At 37.8% G+C, this 20,393-nt stretch overlaps 1 protein-coding gene and 1 long non-coding RNA gene across 2 annotated transcripts; both read right to left on the reverse strand.

Annotated features, from left to right (window-relative positions):
• Nucleotides 1-1,453: 1,453 nt before the first annotated feature.
• Nucleotides 1,454-12,632, reverse strand: ccr12a (chemokine (C-C motif) receptor 12a). The gene is made up of 2 exons (XM_020933439.2): nucleotides 12,546-12,632; nucleotides 1,454-4,446 (listed from the first exon to the last, which is right to left on the reverse strand). Exon 2 carries the CDS (start codon nucleotides 4,434-4,436, stop codon nucleotides 3,318-3,320), a length of 1,119 nt encoding a protein of 372 aa, XP_020789098.2. The 5' UTR covers nucleotides 4,437-4,446; nucleotides 12,546-12,632; the 3' UTR covers nucleotides 1,454-3,317.
• Nucleotides 12,633-15,639: 3,007 nt separating this feature from the next.
• On the reverse strand, nucleotides 15,640-17,506 carry LOC129408303 (uncharacterized). The gene is made up of 3 exons (XR_008631870.1): nucleotides 16,513-17,506; nucleotides 15,794-15,926; nucleotides 15,640-15,715 (listed from the first exon to the last, which is right to left on the reverse strand). It is a non-coding gene; the product is annotated as an uncharacterized LOC129408303 (long non-coding RNA).
• Between the last annotated feature and the right edge of the window lie 2,887 nt (nucleotides 17,507-20,393).

Raw genomic sequence — 20,393 nt, forward strand, 5'->3', positions numbered from 1 at the left:
TCAAGTCGAACACCTCAAGTCCGAGTCGAGTCCCAAGTTAAAGATGGGCAAGTCCAGGTTGAGTCTTGAGTCACTGGCCCAAAAGTCCAAACCAAGTCAAGTCCAAGCCAAGTCCAAGTTAAGTCCAAGTCAAGTCCAAGTTAAGTCCAAGTCAAGTCCAAAACCAAGTCCAAGTCAAGTCCAATTCAAGTCCAAGTCAAGTCCAAGTCAAGTCCAAGTTGAGTCTCGAGTCACTGGCCCATGAGTCCAAGTCGAGTCCCAAGTCAAGTCCGAGTCAAGTCCAAGTTGAGTCTCGAGTCACTAGCCAATAAGTCCAAGTCAAGTTCAAGTCGTCTGCTTTGAGCTTCAAGTCATTTCAAATCTTTAAACCAAAAAAGCACCAAATACAGTTTAGATTTTTGCAGTTTATATGAATTTTAAACTAAATTGTTCTTGGTCCTGTTACATTTATATATGAATATTTATATAAGAGTTGTAGAAAGTAAATTTTGTCTTTTTAAATGTTTTGTCAAGACCTGAGTGTGAATCACTAGAGTCAGAACAGAAAGAATTCAGATTTAAAAGAGATAACAGATATTTTGTCATTAAGGATCATGTTCTGTGTAGTTCCCTCAGTTTTACTTTATTACTGTAGTACTTTATATTACTGTAGTACTTTATATTACTGTAGTACTTTATATTATTGTAGTACAGGGGTGTCCAAACTTTTTTCATCAAGGGCCACAAATCTAAACACAGACGAAGCAGATCGAGGGCCGTATGTGCAGTTTAACACGTTAGAATGAACCATCAGTTTTTATTCACGCTAAGATCCTTAAAACCAAACACTAAATATTAAATATTCGCTTTATCGAAGTCGATTTTCAAAAAACTTGCAGAAGAAAGTTAATTTTTAATTGATGCAAGGTCATTTGGGCCAATTCACCTGGAAGTCTGAGGGCCAAGAAAAATGTGTCTGAGGGCCGCATTTGGCACACGGGCCATAGTTTGGACATGCCTGCTTTAGTACTATTGATGATACTACATCACAGTACTTCAGTTTTCATCCAAAGTACCAAACAGAAGTGGGAGGGACATGTTCCAGTTTGTTCCTGTAAAAAACGAGAAAACGCAAATGACGTCACAACAGAGATTTTGGTCGGCAAAAAGCGTCGGTATCAACAAGTCAACATCAACATCGTCCACAGTTATGTTCGTACAACATCAACATCGTCCACAGTTATGTTCGTACAACATCAACATCGTCCACAGTTATGTTCGTACGACATCAACATCGTCCACAGTTATGTTCGTACAACATCAACATCGTCCACAGTTATACGACATCAACATCGTCCACAGTTATGTTCGTACAACATCAACATCGTCCACAGTTATGTTCGTACAACATCAACATCGTCCACAGTTATGTTCGTACAACAATCAACATCGTCACAGTTATGTTCGTCATCAACATCGTCCACAGTTATGTTCGTACAACATCAACATCGTCCACAGTTATGTTCGTACAACATCAACATCGTCCACAGTTATGTTCGTACAACATCAACATCGTCCACAGTTATGTTCGTACAACATCAACATCGTCCACAGTTATGTTCGTACAACATCAACATCGTCCACAGTTATGTTCGTACAACATCAACATCGTCCACAGTTATGTTCGTACAACATCCACAGTCATCGGTGAGTTTTAACTTTTCAAAATAACATTTTTGATCCTCAGGATTCAGTGACTAAGTCTACGTTCAGACTGCAGGGCTTGACGCTCAATTCAGATTTTTTTGTGAAATCCCATGTTTTTTCGAGGTCGTTCACGTTTCCAGTTAAATGTGACGTGTGTGACTCCAGTGTGAACAGTAAACGGTCCAAAAGTGTCCCACATGTGACACTGGAGACACGACGACGTCAACCGCAGCGAGCGTCTCTGTGTTTACAGAAGTTGTCCAAACATGGACGCAGCATCGAGCACCTGGAGATTTTAAAGTTCCTCTCGTACCGGAGCCAGAACATGAACAACTTACTTGTTTTAAGGAGGAGATTGAGAAGGAGAAGGACGAGGTTTTTGGTCGTGGTGTTTTGTTAACAGTGTTGGGGAGTAACAGATTACATGTGTTAAGTAATCAGAGTACAAATTATGAGTAACTGTATTCAGTTACAGTTACTGTTTCAGTGAGTGGTAATTGGATTACAGTTACTTTGTTGAAATAAATGGATTACACGGTGGCATTTTCCTTTTTACACATTTTGGGCTATTCCCTTTTTTTTTTTCTTTCTTTTTTTTTTTTTGTAATTCCACTCATTGCCGGAAACTAAACCAGGTCTAAATCAGGATTGAACCAGGACTGAACCCAGGTCTAAACCAGGACTAAAACAGGATTTAACAGGACTAAACCACGCCCTGCGGAACGTGTCTCGTCCTCTTCCATCAATACTAAAGTCTGGGCTTTTTATTGTCTTTTAGCAGAAAAAAATATTTTATGTGAAGAAATCCAAGTCTTTGCTTCTCTACAGCAAATCAAGTAATCCAAAGTATTCAGATTACATTACTCACTTTAAGTAATTTAATGGATTACATTACAAACTACATTTTGGGGTATGTAATCTGTAATCTGTAGGGGAATACATTTTAAAAGTAAACTTCCCAACACTGTCAGTGACACAGAGTTCATTAACAATTTTCGCCTACTTCAGCGCAGAATAGTGACGTTTGTGTCTTGTTGATAACGTGTAGGTGGATGAATGTGACCTGACTGTTCAGACTGAAGTCACATGTCAAAAGATCAGATATGTATCAGTTTCAGGAGCAAATATCCAAGTGTCATGGGTCATATTTGAAAAAAATCAGATCTGTGTGGTTCAGACTGACATTAAAAGATCAGATACAGGAACATAGGGGCCAAAAAATCAGATTTGGGTCACTTCAGGTGCAGTCTGAACGTCGCCTTAGAGGAAGATGATGAAGTCACGTCAAAACTACTAAATGAAAAACCTACTTCAAAATAAGACACGTTTTTCTCATGACAAACAAACTCAACGAAACTGACAAAACAAACGAGCGACCACACTGACTTTTTGTCGACCAGCCACTGCTCACGTGCGGAAAAGCCCGATGTAAAAAAACAACAACAACATTCTCTCGTAGTCAGCGGCGCAAGTATTTTATACAATCAGATATATATTTTTAGGAGAAGCGTCAAGTCTTCTCAAGTCCCAAGTCACTGACCTTCAAGTCCAAGATAAGTCCCAAGTCTTAGTCCGTTTTATCACGTCAAGTCCGAAGTCTCGAGTCCAAGTCTTTTGAGTCCGGCTGCGGCTCACACGTGGCTGAAGACGCTGGCCTGGTTGGTGCTCGCGGGGTATTTCTGCGACGTCGTCCTGGAGCTTTGGCTGCTCAGACTCAAACGCCTCTTCAGACAAGGCACGTGTCTGCACACGAGTCTCCTGAAGTGACTCTGGAACTTTTTCCCCACGAACGTGTAGAAGACGGGGCTGATGCCGCAGTAGAAGTACGCCACGTTCCGCGTCACGTACAGGGAGTAGTCCAGGCTGACCCAGTCCTCGCACGAGCCGTCGTCCGCCCTCGACAGCCGCACCGCCCTCAGCAGACACACGATGTTGTACGGCGTCCAGAAGACGAAGAAGGTGAAAATGATGACGAAGATTAACTTGATCGTGTGGCATTTTTCTTTCATGCGCGTGGCGAGGATGCGGACGGTGATGCTGACGTAACAGAACAAAATCAAACACAGCGGGATCAGGAAAAACACCGAGAACTGCAGGTACAAACTGACGAGACGCCCGCGCTCGATGACCTCCTGCGAATATCCGGTCTCCTCGCAAAGAATTCCGTGCAGCTTGTTTTCCGTGACGTTGCGCAAGACGATCTCCTTCATGCTGGCGGCGACGCTGACCAGCCACACGACGACGGAGGCCACGACGGCGTACGCCTTCTTGCGATTCTTGGCGGCCGCGATGGCGTGGACCACGGCGAGGTAACGGTCCAAGGTCATGAGGGTGAGGAAGAGGATGGAGCTGTTGTAGCCGATCAGGTAGGCGCTGCTGACGACTTTGCACATGAACCCGCCGAAGATCCACTCGGACAAGTGGTACGTGCCCCAGAACGGCAGCGAGGAGGCGAAAATCAGGTTGGACAGGACGAGGTTCAGGAGGAAAATGTTGGTGACGTTCCGGAGCTCCTCGTACTTGAAGAGGATGACGAGCACGAGGCCGTTGCCGAGGTAACCCAAGACGAAGGTGGCGAAGTAGAAGGCGGGGACGAACTGGGCGCCGAACTTGTTGACGTCGGACTTGGAGCAGAATTTGACGCTGTGTTCGACGACGTAGGCGGGGTCCGTGGTGTTCTCCGACTGGTTGTACAGGCCGAGGAGGTACTCTATGTCCAACAGGTTGTCCAAGTCCGAAGTGTCGTCCATGATTCAAAGACTGGAAAAACAAGAAAAACAAAGTAAGCGATCGCGCGTAAATCACGTCAGAGTCCGCGTGTCGTTCGTTCATCCGTTTTTTCAAAATAAAACCAAAAATAAGAAAATGAAGAAACGGTGATTTTCTTCATTATTTGTCTCCAAAACCAAAATGAAAAAAAAAAAAAAACTGAAAATTGATTTTTTTTTTTTTTTTTCAGTTTTCATGACTTAAACTGTGATGCCGGACTGAACCAGGACTAAACCAGGACTAAAAAAAAAACTGAACCAGGACTAAACCAGGACTAAAACAAAACTAAAAAAGAACTGAACCAGGACTAAACCAGGACTAAAACAAAACTAAAAAAAGAACTGAACCAGGACTAAACCAGGACTAAAACAAAACTAAAAAAGAACTGAACCGATACTAAACCAGGACTAAAACAAAACTAAAAAAGAACTGAACCAGGACTGAACCAGGACTAAAACAAAACTAAAAAAGAACTGAACCAGGACTAAACCAGGACTAAAACAAAACTAAAAAAGAACTGAACCAGGACTAAACCAGGACTAAAACAAAACTAAAAAAGAACTGAACCAGGACTAAACCAGGACTAAAACAAAACTAAAAAAGAACTGAACCAGGACTAAACCAGGACTAAATCAGGACTAAACCAGGACTAAACCAAGACTAAATCAGGACTAAACCAGGACTAAACCAAGACTAAATCAGGACTAAACCAGGACTAAACCAAGACTAAATCAGGACTAAACCAAGGACTAAATCAGGACTAAACCAGGACTAAATCAGGACTAAAACAAGACTAAAAAAAAGGACTAAACCAGGACTAAACCAGGACTAAAACAGGACTAAAACAGGACTAAAACAGAACTAAAACAAGACTAAAACAAGACTAAAACAGGACAACACCAGGACTGAACCAGGACTAAAACAGGACTAAAACAGAACTAAACCAGAACTAAAACAAGACTAAATCAGGACTAAACCAAGACTAAATCAGGACTAAACCAGGACTAAACCAAGACTAAATCAGGACTAAACCAAGACTAAATCAGGACTAAACCAGGACTAAATCAGGACTAAACCAAGACTAAATCAGGACTAAACCAGGACTAAACCAAGACTAAATCAGGACTAAACCAAGACTAAATCAGGACTAAACCAGGACTAAACCAAGACTAAATCAGGACTAAACCAGGACTAAACCAAGACTAAATCAGGACTAAACCAGGACTAAACAAGACTAAAAAAGAACTGAACCAGGACTAAAACAGGACTCAAACAGGACTAAACCAGGACTAAAACAGGACTAAACCAGAACTAAAACAAGACTAAACCAAGACTAAATCAGGACTAAACCAAGACTAAATCAGGACTAAACCAGGACTAAATCAGGACTAAAACAAGACTAAATCAGGACTAAACCAGGACTAAACCAAGACTAAATCAGGACTAAACCAGGACTAAATCAGGACTAAAACAAGACTAAAAAAGAACTGAACCAGGACTAAAACAAAACTAAAAAAGAACTGAACCAGGACTAAACCAGGACTAAAACAAAACTAAAAAAGAACTGAACCAGGACTAAACCAGGACTAAAACAAAACTAAAAAAGAACTAAACCAGGACTAAACAAGGACTAAATCAGGACTAAACCAGGACTAAAACCAAGGACTAAATCAGGACTAAACCAGGACTAAAATCAGGACTAAACAGGACTAAATCAGGACTAAATCAGGACTAAACCAGGACTAAATCAGGACTAAACCAAGACTAAATCAGGACTCAGGACTAAACCAAGACTAAATCAGGACTAAACCAGGACTAAATCAGTACTAAAACAAGACTAAAAAAGAACTGAACCAGGACTAAAACAGGACTCAAACAGGACTAAAACAGAACTAAAACAAAACTAAAACAAGACTAAAACAAGACTAAAACAGGACAACACCAGGACTGAACCAGGACTAAAACAGGACTAAAACAGGACTAAAACAAGACTAAATCAGGACTAAACCAAGACTAAATCAGGACTAAACCAGGACTAAATCAGGACTAAACCAAGACTAAATCAGGACTAAACCAGGACTAAATCAGGACTAAACCAGGACTAAAAGACTAAATCAGGACTAAACCAGGACTAAACCAAGACTAAATCAGGACTAAACCAAGACTAAATCAGGACTAAACCAGGACTAAACTCAGGACTAAACCAAGACTAAATCAGGACTAAACCAGGACTAAACCAAGACTAAATCAGGACTAAACCAGGACTAAATCAGGACTAAAACAAGACTAAAAAAGAACTGAACCAGGACTAAAACAGGACTCAAACAGGACTAAACCAGGACTAAAACAGGACTAAACCAGAACTAAAACAAGACTAAAACAACTACAGCAGGACTAAAAAAGAACTGAACCAGGACTAAACCAGGACTAAAACAAAACTAAAAAAGAACTGAACCAGGACTAAACCAGGACTAAAAGGACTAAACCAGGACTAAACCAGGACTAAACCAAGACTAAATCAGGACTAAACCAGGACTAAATCAGGACTAAACCAAGACTAAATCAGGACTAAACCAGGACTAAACCAAGACTAAATCAGGACTAAACCAAGACTAAATCAGGACTAAACCATTACTAAATCAGTACTAAAACAAGACTAAAAAAGAACTGAACCAGGACTAAAACAGGACTCAAACAGGACTAAACCAGGACTAAAACAGAACTAAAACAGAACTAAAACAAGACTAAAACAAGACTAAAACAGGACAACACCAGGACTGAACCAGGACTAAAAACTAAAACAGGACTAAAACAGGACTAAAACAGAACTAAACCAGAACTAAAACAAGACTAAATCAGGACTAAACCAAGACTAAATCAGGACTAAACCAGGACTAAACAGGACTAAACCAGACTAAATCAGGACTAAACCAAGACTAAATCAGGACTAAAAGGACTAAAACAGGACTAAACCAAGACTAAATCAGGACTAAACCAAGACTAAATCAGGACTAAACCAGGACTAAACCAAGACTAAATCAGGACTAAACCAAGACTAAATCAGGACTAAACCAGGACTAAACCAAGACTAAATCAGGACTAAACCAAGACTAAATCAGGACTAAACCAGGACTAAATCAGGACTAAACCAAGACTAAATCAGGACTAAACCAGGACTAAACAGGACTAAACAGGACTAAAAACTAAACAGGACTAAAAAACCAGGACTAAATCAGACTAAAACAAGACTAAAAAAGAACTGAACCAGGACTAAACAGGACTAAAACAGGACTCAAACAGGACTAAACCAGGACTAAAACAGGACTAAACCAGGACTAAAACAAGACTAAAAAAGAACTGAAACAGGACTAAACCAGGACATTTCAGTGTTTTGCTTAAACACTGAATCCAGAACAAACAGAATATAAAATAATAACAACATTTTGAATAAATAATGTGTCTGTCGTCGATCTGCGGCTCTGATCCAGATTGGAAACGATCTCGCGGGACAAATATAATTATATCGTGAGTCAAATCGAGTCTGTTGTAAAAGTTTCGTCACGCTCTTTCTGCTGAGGTAAGATCCTGGTTCGCTCCGATTGAGTCACTCTGCGTTTCCTCAGCCACGTGTAACCACCAACCACATCAACACTCCTTCGTTTCGTGGGCAGGATCTTGCGTCTTGCCCAAGGACACACAGGCGGCGCTCTTCTAGTTAATGACTCAAGATCTGCTCATCGAAAAAAGGAACAGAAATCGCTGATATGGAAAACTTAAACCATCTGTTTTTCACTTCTTCTTTTTGCGTCTTATAAAGATGAGATAATTTACTCAAAAATGAAAATCGAACACGTTTTTTTTTCCTGCAGGAAGGTAGTTTTTCATCAAATTTTGGCACTATTCTTGTTTTCAAAATGGTTTTCTTTGCAAATACAACAACTTATAATGTGTATGTTTCACAATTTGTACTATATAAAGATTTACCGCTCTTGTTTTTGCACTTTTTAGCACAATTTTTTGCACTTTTTGGCCCAAATTCAGCTTTCTCAGATCAAATTTTCACATTTTTATTTGTGCGTTCGTTTTGTGACTGAGTGTAGCTGCACGTTTTGTCCTAAAAGTATTAAAATCCTGGTACTGAAGTAGAATATTTAGGTTTTTAAAGTGGAGAGATCAAGTGTCAGTACTTTCTACTCGAGTATATTTTTGGACAGGACTGAAAAAGTTAAAGTATTTCTGATTATCGTTTAAGACCTGCCGGAAAGTGTTTTGTAATTCAAACAAACGAAAACTACATTTGAAGCTTTAATCTATGTCAAAATCTGTGCAAAATACTTTTACTTTTTACTCTTTAAGTACATTTTTAATCAGGTACTTTAATACTTTTACTTTAGTCGACTTTTTCACGTGATACTTTTACTTTTGCTCCAGTATCGTACTTTTTTTTTAGCACGGCGGCGTAACTTTTCTCGTGAAAGGTCCGCCACCCGCTCGTCTCTATGTAAATGTTATTGCTTTGTCTAGAACGTTCCACAGACTACCACGTTACAGGTCGGATCTGTGGAAAGGCGAGCCTATTCACAGGAGGAATTACTGCAGACATGTCAGACTCAGAGAGACTTTAGAGACATTGTTTATAGGGATGTAAGAATAACCGAAATATCGTGATATCGTATCGTCAGAGTTTTCACAATGATATCGTGGACCGTCGCGATCGATACCGATACAAAGATTCGATACGATATTGAATTACAAGTCTCTTTGCTTAAATGAAGAGTTAAGTTGCAGCAAGAGCTAAAAAAAAAAGACAGAGGGAACTACATAGACCATGATCCTTTGCTCCGTTTCAGTGCAGACGACAAGAAGAAATAACAGTTCCAACACTTTTAAGTCTTAGTTCTTTGGATTAAATCTTTTAAGAGGAAAAAGAAGCAGAATTTTTAACAGTTTTAGATGTTTAACCTCCACAAAATATCGCAATAAATATTAGGGCTGGGTATCATTATGAAGCTGCCGATACGATACATGTCTCGATACACAGGCAACGATACGATACATGTCTCGATACATAGGCAACGATACGATACATATCTCGATACATAGGCAACGATACGATAAATACCTCGATACATAGGCAACGATACGATAAATACCTCGATACACAGGCAACGATACGATACATGTCTCGATACATAGGCAACGATACGATACATGTCTCGATACACAGGCAACGATACGATACATGTCTCGATACATAGGCAACGATACGATACATGTCTCGATACATAGGCAACGATACGATACATGTCTCGATACATAGGCAACGATACGATACATGTCTCGATACACAGGCAACGATACGATACATGTCTCGATACATAGGCAACGATACGATAAATACCTCGATACATAGGCAACGATACGATAAATACCTCGATACATAGGCAACGATACGATAAATACCTCGATACATAGGCAACGATACGATACATGTCTCGATACATAGGCAACGATACGATACATGTCTCGATACACAGGCAACGATACGATACATGTCTCGATACATAGGCAACGATACGATACATGTCTCGATACACATAGGCAACGATACGATAACATACCTCGATACATAGGTCACGATACGATACATATCTCGATACAGTGCTTTTTCGGTTCGATACGATATATTTCAAATCAATTCGATACGGTTCAATAAAAAATAGTGGCTAAATCGTGGCTGTGACACCGAAAGTGTTTGTTTAACCAATTTTTGTGCAAAAGTTCATATGAAACACAAATATTTTAATCATCAAAACAGTGAAAATGTCAAATGTTTCTCATAAATTATAGTTTTTTTTCTTCTGAACAAGCAAAAAAAAAAAACTAGCGCTGTAACAAAATAACTGAGTAAAATATACCAAAAAATAGACTTGGCGATATATCGATACAGCAGTCCCCGATATCGATACTGTATCATCACATTAAACGATACGATATATCGATATTTTGATATTTTTCGTACCATGAGATGTATATCGTGGAAATATCGTACCGAGAGATTTAGATATTGTTACATTTCTAATCGTGAGCCTCCCCACCATATCGTGATCTTTCTCATGATATCGCAATAAATATCGTACAGTTCTAACACTTTTAAGTCTTAGTTCTTTGGATTAAATCTTGTCGAGGCATTTTAAGAGGAAAAAAGAAGCATGTTAACAGTTTTAGCCTCCACAAAATATCGCAATAAATATCGTACCGTGAGATGTGCATCGTGAAAATATCGTCCAGAGAGATTCGGATGCTGTTACGTCCTTAATCGTGAACTTTCCCACGATATAGCAATAAATATCGTACCGTGACGATATCGTATCGCGAGATTTGGGTATCGTTACACCCCTAACTATTTATTTAAAATTTTGTTATTACACTAAAGGCAAAATTTCCCAAGCGATCGCCATGTTGCATCAAGTAAAGTTCTCACTAAATTGTGCAGCTTTATTCACTTTGTAGAAGCCACTAGAATTTAAAAGGAACCTACATGTTAAAAAAAAAAAGGTTATGGAGCGAAGCATCGACGTGAAAGGAGTAAACTTACAGAAAAGTCTTGACAAAGAAATAAAAGAATCAAGTACAATGACGACATTTAAAAAAAACACATAAAATCGAATGCAAAGTGTTTGTATGTAAAAGGAAAACGAAGTTGTTGTGCATAAAAGTGAAGATTTCTGTTTGCAATTGATTCATAATTGTGCCTGAACTGAAACGTACTGATGTGAAATGTTTTTAAGTAACAATCGGTGTTGATGTTTTGTCTTGAAAAGGGGAAAAAAAAGGCGTCAGAAAACATACGATTTCTTTTCTTTCTGCTCCTTTTGTGACACTGTTGATGACTTTTTATACTTTATGAATGAAATAAATAAACAAAAAACATATTTAATTTATATTTTGCTTGTTCTGGATTCAATATTTAAGCAAAACTATTATTAAACATTTATTTTAATAAGAAAAGGTCCCAGTTTTTTTATTTTGTCCCTTTGTGAATTTGAGTTTGACACACTCCGATTTACGGGAACAAACTAGAACATGTCCGTTCCACTTCTGTTTTTTACTTTGGATGTAACTGTGTTTAAAAAGAAGACAAAATGAACATCTTTGGCTTAAATTTGAACGTGCACTTTGGATGTAACTAAAGTTCTGTGATGTAGTATCCTCAAAAGTACTACAGTAATACACAAAACAATAGAGTAAAACAGAGGGAAATACACAGAACATGATCCTTAATGACAAAATAACTGTTATAACTTTAGAGATGCTGAAATTTCTCAATAAATATTTAGTTTGACCCACGATTTAGTCCCAGTTTTTAATTTTTGTCCCTTTGTGAATTTGAGTTTTCCATTCCTGATTTACAGAAACAAACTTTAACTTCTTGGATTCTTTTTAAAGTCTTTAACAAAGAACCCAAGAAGTTAAAGTACATAAGAAGACAAAATGAACTGAAGTACTGTGATGTAGTATCCTCAAAAGTACTACAGTAATACACAAAAATGTAAATCAAACACGTTTTTGTATCTTCACTTTTATTTACTTCTCTATCTCTTGTGCATTTTTTGTACAAAGTGTGTTTTTTTTTTTTCAATTTTCAGCTTACAAAAGGTCGTTTTTCATCAAATTTTGTTTTCAGAACATGATCCTACACGATAAAATAACTGTAATAACTGCAGAAATGTTGAAAGTTTGCAATAAATATTTCGTTTGGTCCACGATTTAGTCCCAGTTCTTAATTTTGTCACTCTGAATTTGACTTTGACTCCCTTGATTTATAATAATTCATGGAGCACTGACACCTCCGCTGGAAGAGCAGGCGACAAACCAAAAAGTTCCACAGTGCGGCTTTAATTTACAAAAAGCGTGAATGGATTTCGGTGAATGGATTTGGTTGCAGTGTGCGCTCATCTGTGAGAACTAAGAACCAAGTGACTAAATCAGAGAAACGTCTGTGTGTTTTGACGTAAATATGACTAAAAATTCTTTAACATATTGCGCGTGTTTGTGTTTGTTCAGTTGCGTTTTTAGTTTTGACTCACCGTCGGTGGAGGCTGCAGGTCCCTGAGGCTGGGAGGATGTGACTCTGTGTGTGCGTTTGTGTTTCTGTGGTGATTTAAAAAAGTGGGCTGGTGCTTTGTTTCTTTTTTTTTTTTTTTTTTTTTTTTTTTGTGCGTGTGTGGCTTTGTGCACGAATTAGCAGACAGGAGACGTGCCCATTTAAAGGACGTTTACTAAGAACTACTGCAGCATTTTTTTTTTTATTTTCACAAGTTTGCACGCTCCCTCCCGTCTCTGCTTTTGTGGTTTTTTACTTTGCAATTTTTTGGATACACACACAGTAACTAATCATGACCTAATCCTTTTGTTAATATTTATTAATTGTTACTAATAGTGCTGTCAAGCGATTTAAAAAAATTGAGAGGTTAATTAATTATGATCTGTAATTAATTCATCTAATTAATCTTTTTTTTTTAAATCTCAACTAAAAATTGCTGAGAAAAGCTTCAACTTGAAGTATTTTCATTTGAATTCATTATTACATTATTTTCATACTATCATTAATGTTTTTATATAAGTATCATTATTATTATTACTATTACTAATTGGCATAAATAAATTCAACTTTACAACATATAAACATAAACACTCTAGAGCCACATCAGCCCGTTTGACATTATAATGTGAAATATTCAATTAAATGATAATTTCTCATCTAAAACACAAGAGACACATCTCCAAGATATTCACATATGGACACGAATACCGACTCAAGTGTCCCACTCTGTCTTGGTGGGAATTAAGGATGGGCATTTGATTAAATTTTCTTTATCAATCGTCGGGAGAATTAAGGATTGATTATCAATTAATCATTAACGTTTTTATGTTAAAATTATCATCATTATTATTACTATCTGCACTACTAATCTGCTTAAATAAATTCAACTTTACAACATATAAACATAAACACTGTAGATCAGAGGTGTCAAACATACGGCCCGGGGGCCAGATCCGGCCCTCCAAGACCTTTAATCTGGCCCTCGTCTGATTTTGTACTCAAATATTTAAATTCTATTTTTTATTAAAATCGTATTAATTTTCTGTGGTGTTTATCACAGCAGCGTCTCCAGCGTCTCTGTACGTGGCCCCTCCCACCAGAGCAGCACAAATGAAGACTTGTCTCTTTCCAAACGCTCTTAAAGGACGATCGTTTTGACTGTTGACCGTGACACCCTCATCAGAAAAATGTCCAACATGAGAAAAGTGGAGCCGAGTGCAGGATTTTACAACAAAAATTGACTTATTCCTATTTATACAAGTTCATGTTAAAACATTGTGTTGAAATTGTATTTTTCTTAAAGTTTCAGGTTGTTCATAATATTATAATATTTTGTAAAAAAAAGAGTTCATCAATTAAAAAAGATTTCTGTAATAGATTTGTGTTTCTCTGCACAAATATTTGAACTTATTTTTATTTTTGGGGTTTATATGACATGAGTTTTCTGATCCGGCCCCTTTGGATCAGAGTCAGTTGGATACGACCCCGAGCCTCGAGCTGCAGCGTTCTGGATGTTCTGGATGTTCTGGATGTTCTGGATGTTCTGGATGTTCTGCAGCGTCTTACAGCTTGTTTGGAGAGAACAGTGAGCAGAACATTACAGTATCTAACCTTCTGGAGACAAACGCATGGATAAGTTTCTCCAAGTTTGATTTAGACTGCAAAAAACAAAATCTAACCAAGTTCAGACGACTTGTGTTAAGAAAATCTCTGCTATTTGGTCGTGACGTATGTAATGAACCAAATCCAAATGTAGGAAGAAGAACAATAACGTCTTTCCCCTTGATAAAATTCACCAAACATTCTCTTTTTTCCAGCTTTAAATCCTCTCAGGAATCGTCGCCAACACAGAATGTCTGTCTCTTCACTGATTGGCTCGTGCCCGAACTCGCACTTTTGGGGTTTTTGCGAATCGTCCAGTGTATTCTGATTCCTGAACTAGTCGCTGGAGAAAAATGTAATTGAGCGAAGGCACTGGGTGATGATCTACCAGTGGAATAAGAGCTTTTGTACTTAAAATCTGAAAATACATCTTGCTTCACTTAAAATAAGAAACAAAATCAAATGTTGCTTGAATTAACGAAAACCACTCTTATTCCATTAGTGGATAATTTGACTTGTGAAGCTGAATCGACTCAAATAAAGTCGAACATTCTTAATTTAAATCATTTTAACTTACCTACACTGAAAAAAAAAGGTTGCTGGATTTGTGTAAAAAAGTTATGGAAAGCGGTTGCTGCAATAAAATTATGTTTAGGCTTTGAAACTTATTTCGATCTCCTCTACACATACTTTTCTCAGAACATGAACATCACTTTTTCATGTTGATGAAATTTTATCAAATCATGCTGAATATACATATTTATCTTATGTTGCCTTATCATGAAATGTATAAATATGTATGTGACAAAGTGGGCCTTTGTCTTATTTTAAACTCACCTTAATTTATGTTAACCATTTTGATTTTGGAAAGACACCTTTTGCTTTGCTTTACCTGGAATTGTTACTCACCTGGGGGAATGCTGGGCGGAGTATAAAAGGCAAGCAGGTGTCACTAATTAGGGAGAGACTTCTGTGCAGGTATTTGGTGTTTTGCTTTGAGTTACTTATTTTTTGTCTATTTGTATTTTTGTTGGTTAAACCCAGAAGTCTGTTTTTTTAAATAAATTTTGTCCACGTAAGACACCTTTTTTTTTTGTGTCATCTGCCTCCTACTTCGACCACTTTGGCCAGCTTCCCCACAATGTATAATTTAATTTAATTGATCTAATTCTGTAAAATAATACAAAAACAGTCTTTAGTTTTACACAGTTCTGTATTGTCTTAAACAGAATCAAACACACAGAGACACACAAGTACAGAGACACACAGTTTGGAGCTGGACAGTGTGAAGATTTATTCCAGTGAAGAAGCTCTGGTCTCTGCCTGTGGACACAGAATAACACATGATGATCACATTATGATGATCTACTCTGTTGTACATGTTTAAATACACTTAAAGCACTTATTACTACAATAATGGACCAGAACAGAATCACAAGAACATTAGAAACTGTATCTGCAGAAAGAAAACTCACCGTGTGCTGCTTTTCTTCCTCTAAACACAGTAACAGGGAGGGCATCTGGTATAAAGTCTCCTAGTGTCACATCACCCTGTACAAACACGAACTGTTTCAATAGGAAGTTCATTTTGAAAAATTCGTTTAAAATCATTTTAGTTGTTTTACTTACTTTGTTCATCTGTGCTCTGTGGTTTGTTGGTTCTCAAACATCTTCCTTTTTCCTGAAACATCAGCTGTAACATTCATGAACTTCCCCACAGCTTCAGCAGAACCTGGACGTCACTCTGTGTTTGTACAAGACTCTGGAACAAACACATTCACATCTTAGTACAACTGTCACACTTATTTATTTATTTATTTAAAAGGGACAATGCATATTCATGAACATACACTTGTAAATACGCCAGAATCAGCCCTAAGGCTTCATCTGTCGTCCCTGGCAGGTCAGAGACACAGAGACACAAAACATAAGAACATAAAACGCGTCACAATAGACAAACACACAAGCATGACACACAACACTGACATTTACATAGGAGCAGAACATTAGTGATCACAGATCTGGTTTCTCTTAAGCCGTCGCTTCAGATTAGTTTTAAATGAACTGAATGTGGTGGAGTCTCTTATAGCAGCTGGGATGTTGTTCCAGATTTCTGTGCCCTTGACTGATAAAACCTGTTGACTGAAAGTTGTGCGTCTATAGGGTTTTGCACTCTCTTTCTCTCTCTCTTTCTCGTTCTGTACACTCTTGTAGATGGACAGTCAAATACTATTTGTTTCAAGCTGTCCTTACATTAACTCTAATTTCAAATAAAACACCACAAACATGTTTTAACAATGACGACATTCTAGGCTGGAGAAACATATAAAATCTTTAAAAAGTCTCACCTCCACATCAGCTCTGATAATCCTCCTGCTCCACACTGTGTGTCTCTGCTCCTGGATCTGTCCTGTGTCCTGCTGCATTTGAATTTTCCCTCCAAAAAATTGGGGAGGAGAATTCCAGAGGGAGGAGCCTCACCAGAAATGATAATAAAGTCATGCTTCCTCAGTCTGGTTAAAACATGCAGGTCTAACATCCGCCACAATCAAGCGACCTTTGTAAGATTTAAACATGCTGGACAGAGAAATGTAAAAAAGTCCTGTTATTGTTGTCAAATTTGTTTTTGCAATTTGAACAACCCCTCTTGAACAATTTTTTCAGTGTAGATGTTGTTTTTTTTCCAGTGTGGGCCATAAACCTTTGATTTTTGCTGTTTTTTTAGATGGTAAAACGCTGTGGATGTTGTTGATTTGATGTGGCTGTTGGAGCTCGCGTCTGTTGCTGTGGGTTTCACTGTGGTTTTACTGAGTTTCGTTATAGTTCAGCTCAAACTTCTGTGACTCTGGGCTCTTTAAATTTGACTCTAAAAGGAGCAGAGTATCGCACAAACATCCCTACATACGTGCACATTTATTTTGTGCAAAGACAAGAAGCTTCACATGTTTGCAGATAGCGTAGAAAGCGATCTCGAGGAAACTGCGAGGTGTTTCCGTTTCTTTAATCTAAAAAGGTTAAGTTGTTGTTTTATCAAAGGCCATCAAAAGAACAAGAGGCCCAGTCACCTCTTTTCAAACATAAGTCATGTTTTTGGAGTTTCCCTTCGTTTAATTAAGCATAAAGTTGCACCCGAGGCAGAGAGAAGCCCGTGGGTGCAGAGTCGAGGCAGGTGAGAGGCCGAGGATTGGACTGATAACGTGACGCTGGACCTTTTCTCGTCACTGGAGTCTTCAGTAAATATGAAACTTCTTACAGGTCGTGTCTTTGTTTGCACCTGTTGGACTGTGAAACATCAACCACATCCTGCACTTTGTGATGAGGTGATAGTTTTACTTTCAGACATCTGTCCATAAATGTTTCCGAATAATTATCTCTTCACAGAAATCTGTCCGGAAATATCTGTTCATGAATACACACACGCATCAAGAATTTGCACACTGGGAAGGATTTTGTGAAAAGTGAGCATCAAACCGCCATGTTTGTTTTCCCAGTGGGATGCGTCGATCTTTTCAAGTCTTTTGAACCATATCACTTTTGTTTCTGGTTCTGATATTGTCATATTTTAGTTTTGGGATTCGGACATTGTTAATTGTGTGACTGTTGGATCCTAACAGCGGAAAACGACTCGAGAAATGTGTTTGCGAACTCCATAAATGCAAAAGTGAATCAGATGTGTGTGACTCAAACCTCTGTTCAAACTGTTTCTCTTCCCAACGGAATTGAAAAATAGTGAAAGGTGAAGGCGATGGGCAGGATTGATTAACAGGAAGAACCAAAAAGGAAACATTTGTCTGACTAAATCTTCCTGAGTTTGTAGAGAACATTTTGTATGTGGAGCGACGACAAAACAAAACCCTGATCCCTCGCTCAACCTCAGTTACGAATTTAAAAAGTCATCGCGAAAGTGAAAGGCACTAAGAAACATCTTCCACTGCAAAGAGACAAAGACGTGATGTTTCTGTAAAACCACAAGAACAAGAAAGTGCAGCTCAGTCTGTTTGTCTTCTGCTCCTCTCCATTAACAAACCGGATTTTGTTTTGTCGTCGCTCCACATACAAAATGTTCTCTACAAACTCAGGAAGATTTAGTCAGACAAATGTTTCCTTTTTGGTTCTTCCTGTTAATCAATCCTGCCCATCGCCTTCACCTTTCACTATTTTTCAATTCCGTTGGGAAGAGAAACAGTTTGAACAGAGGTTTGAGTCACACACATCTGATTCACTTTTGCATTTATGAAGTTCACAAACACATTTCTCGAGTCGTTTTCCGCTGTTAGGATCCAACAACCACACAATTAACGATGTCCGAATCCCAAAACTAAAATCTGACAATATCAGAACCAGAAACAAAAGTGATATGGTTCAAAAGACTTGAAAAGATCGACACATCCCACTGGGAAAACAAACATGGAGGTTTGATGCTCACTTTTTCAGAAAATCCTTCCCAGTATGAATTGAGCGATGACCAGAAGTCTGAAATTCTTGATGCGTCTATTTGTCCATAAATATTCGTGTATAAATATGTGTCCAGGAAATGTCATCACCCATAAGGTTCATAAATACGTGCAGACTTTAAGTTATTTCCGGCACAAACATGAGACATCCAGCTCTAGAAAATGAAAACAGACTTGAAATATGTCTCAAAAATTCAATCATTTCTTCCCAACAGCCCTGTCTGACAAAATTTCAAAACTTTTCCATGACTTTTTTTATGACCTAAAGTGAATTTTTCATGACGACCTGTGTAGAATTGATCAGACTTTTAGAGCTAAATATGAAATGTTAACACTTTCCACTCAATTTATGGTTTGGAATTATATTTTTTGAACATTCAAAATCCTGTCAGTGCATTTATTGTCGTCTATTTTAATAAACAAAAGGCGCAAACGTTCAGAAATAATCAGAATAGTCAAATAAGAACTTAACAGGACACTGGAGTTGTGTGAAAGAGATACTAAAATGTCATGACTTTTCCACAACTTTAATTGGATATAGAAATTTCCATGGCCTGGACAATGACATTTTCAATTTCTGTTACTTTTCCAGGATTTCCATGACTCTGGGAACCCTGTAATAATAAAACTGTGAAACGAGTAATGTGTAATGAAGGAGAATTGTTGCATTTGGCCCATTTGTGAGTCAGTATAGTCACATTTTCTTTGTGTTTTGGTTGTTTATAAACAGATTTTCTGTATTTTACCAAAACAAATCACAATTTCAGTCTTTCTTTACTGTCAGCAGGGATCAAAATGGTTAAAAATAGGGACGCCTGGGACATTTCTTGTGTAAAACTGCGACAAATTACTAGTTTTGGATAAATTTGCTGGGACGGGGGACATATAATTTAATAGAACAATGTAGCTGCATGAAAGAGAAACAAAAAATTCATGATTTTTCCAAAACTTTCATTGCATTTACAAATTTCCATGACTTTTCCAGGATTTCCATGACTGTGGAAACCCTGTAATGATAAAACTGTGAAACGAGTAACGTGTAAATAAGGAGAATTTTTGCATTTGGCCCATTTGTGAGTCAGTATAGTCACATTTTCTTTACGTTTTGTTCGTTTTTAAGCAGATTTTTTTGTATTTTACCCAAAGAAATGTCAAATTATGTCTCTTTTTACTATTGGCAGGGATCAGATTGGTCAAAAATAGGGACACCTGGGACATTTCTTGTATGAAACTGGGACAAATCACTAGTTTTGGATAAATCTGGTGCGACAGTGGACACAGAACTTAACAGAACAATGTAGTTACATGAAAGAGAAACTAAAATTTCATGATTTTTCCAAAACTTTCACTGCATTTACAAATTTCTGTGACTTTTCCAGGATTTCCATGACCGTGGGAACCCTGTAAAAATAAAATTGTGAAACGAGTAACATGTAAATAAGGAGAATTGTTGCACTTGGTCCATTTGTGAGTCAGTGTAGTCACATTTTCTTTGTGTTTTGGTTGTTTTTAAGCAGATTTTCTGTATTTTACCAAAACAAATCACAATTTCAGTCTCTCTTTACTGTCAGCAGGATCAGATTTGTTAAAAAATAGGGATATTTCTTGTGTTAAAACTGAGACAAATCACTGGTTTTGGGTAAATCTGGTGGGACAGGGGACACAAAACTTAGCAGTACAATGTAGTTGAATGAAAGAGAAACAAAAATGTCATGATTTTTCCAAAACTTCCATTGAATATACAAATTTCTGTGACTTTTTCAGGATTTCCATGA

The sequence above is a fragment of the Boleophthalmus pectinirostris genome, unplaced genomic scaffold, assembly GCF_026225935.1.
Source record: "Boleophthalmus pectinirostris isolate CB_2022bp ecotype Guang Dong unplaced genomic scaffold, ASM2622593v1 HiC_scaffold_16, whole genome shotgun sequence".
NCBI classification, from domain to species: domain Eukaryota; kingdom Metazoa; phylum Chordata; class Actinopteri; order Gobiiformes; family Gobiidae; genus Boleophthalmus; species Boleophthalmus pectinirostris.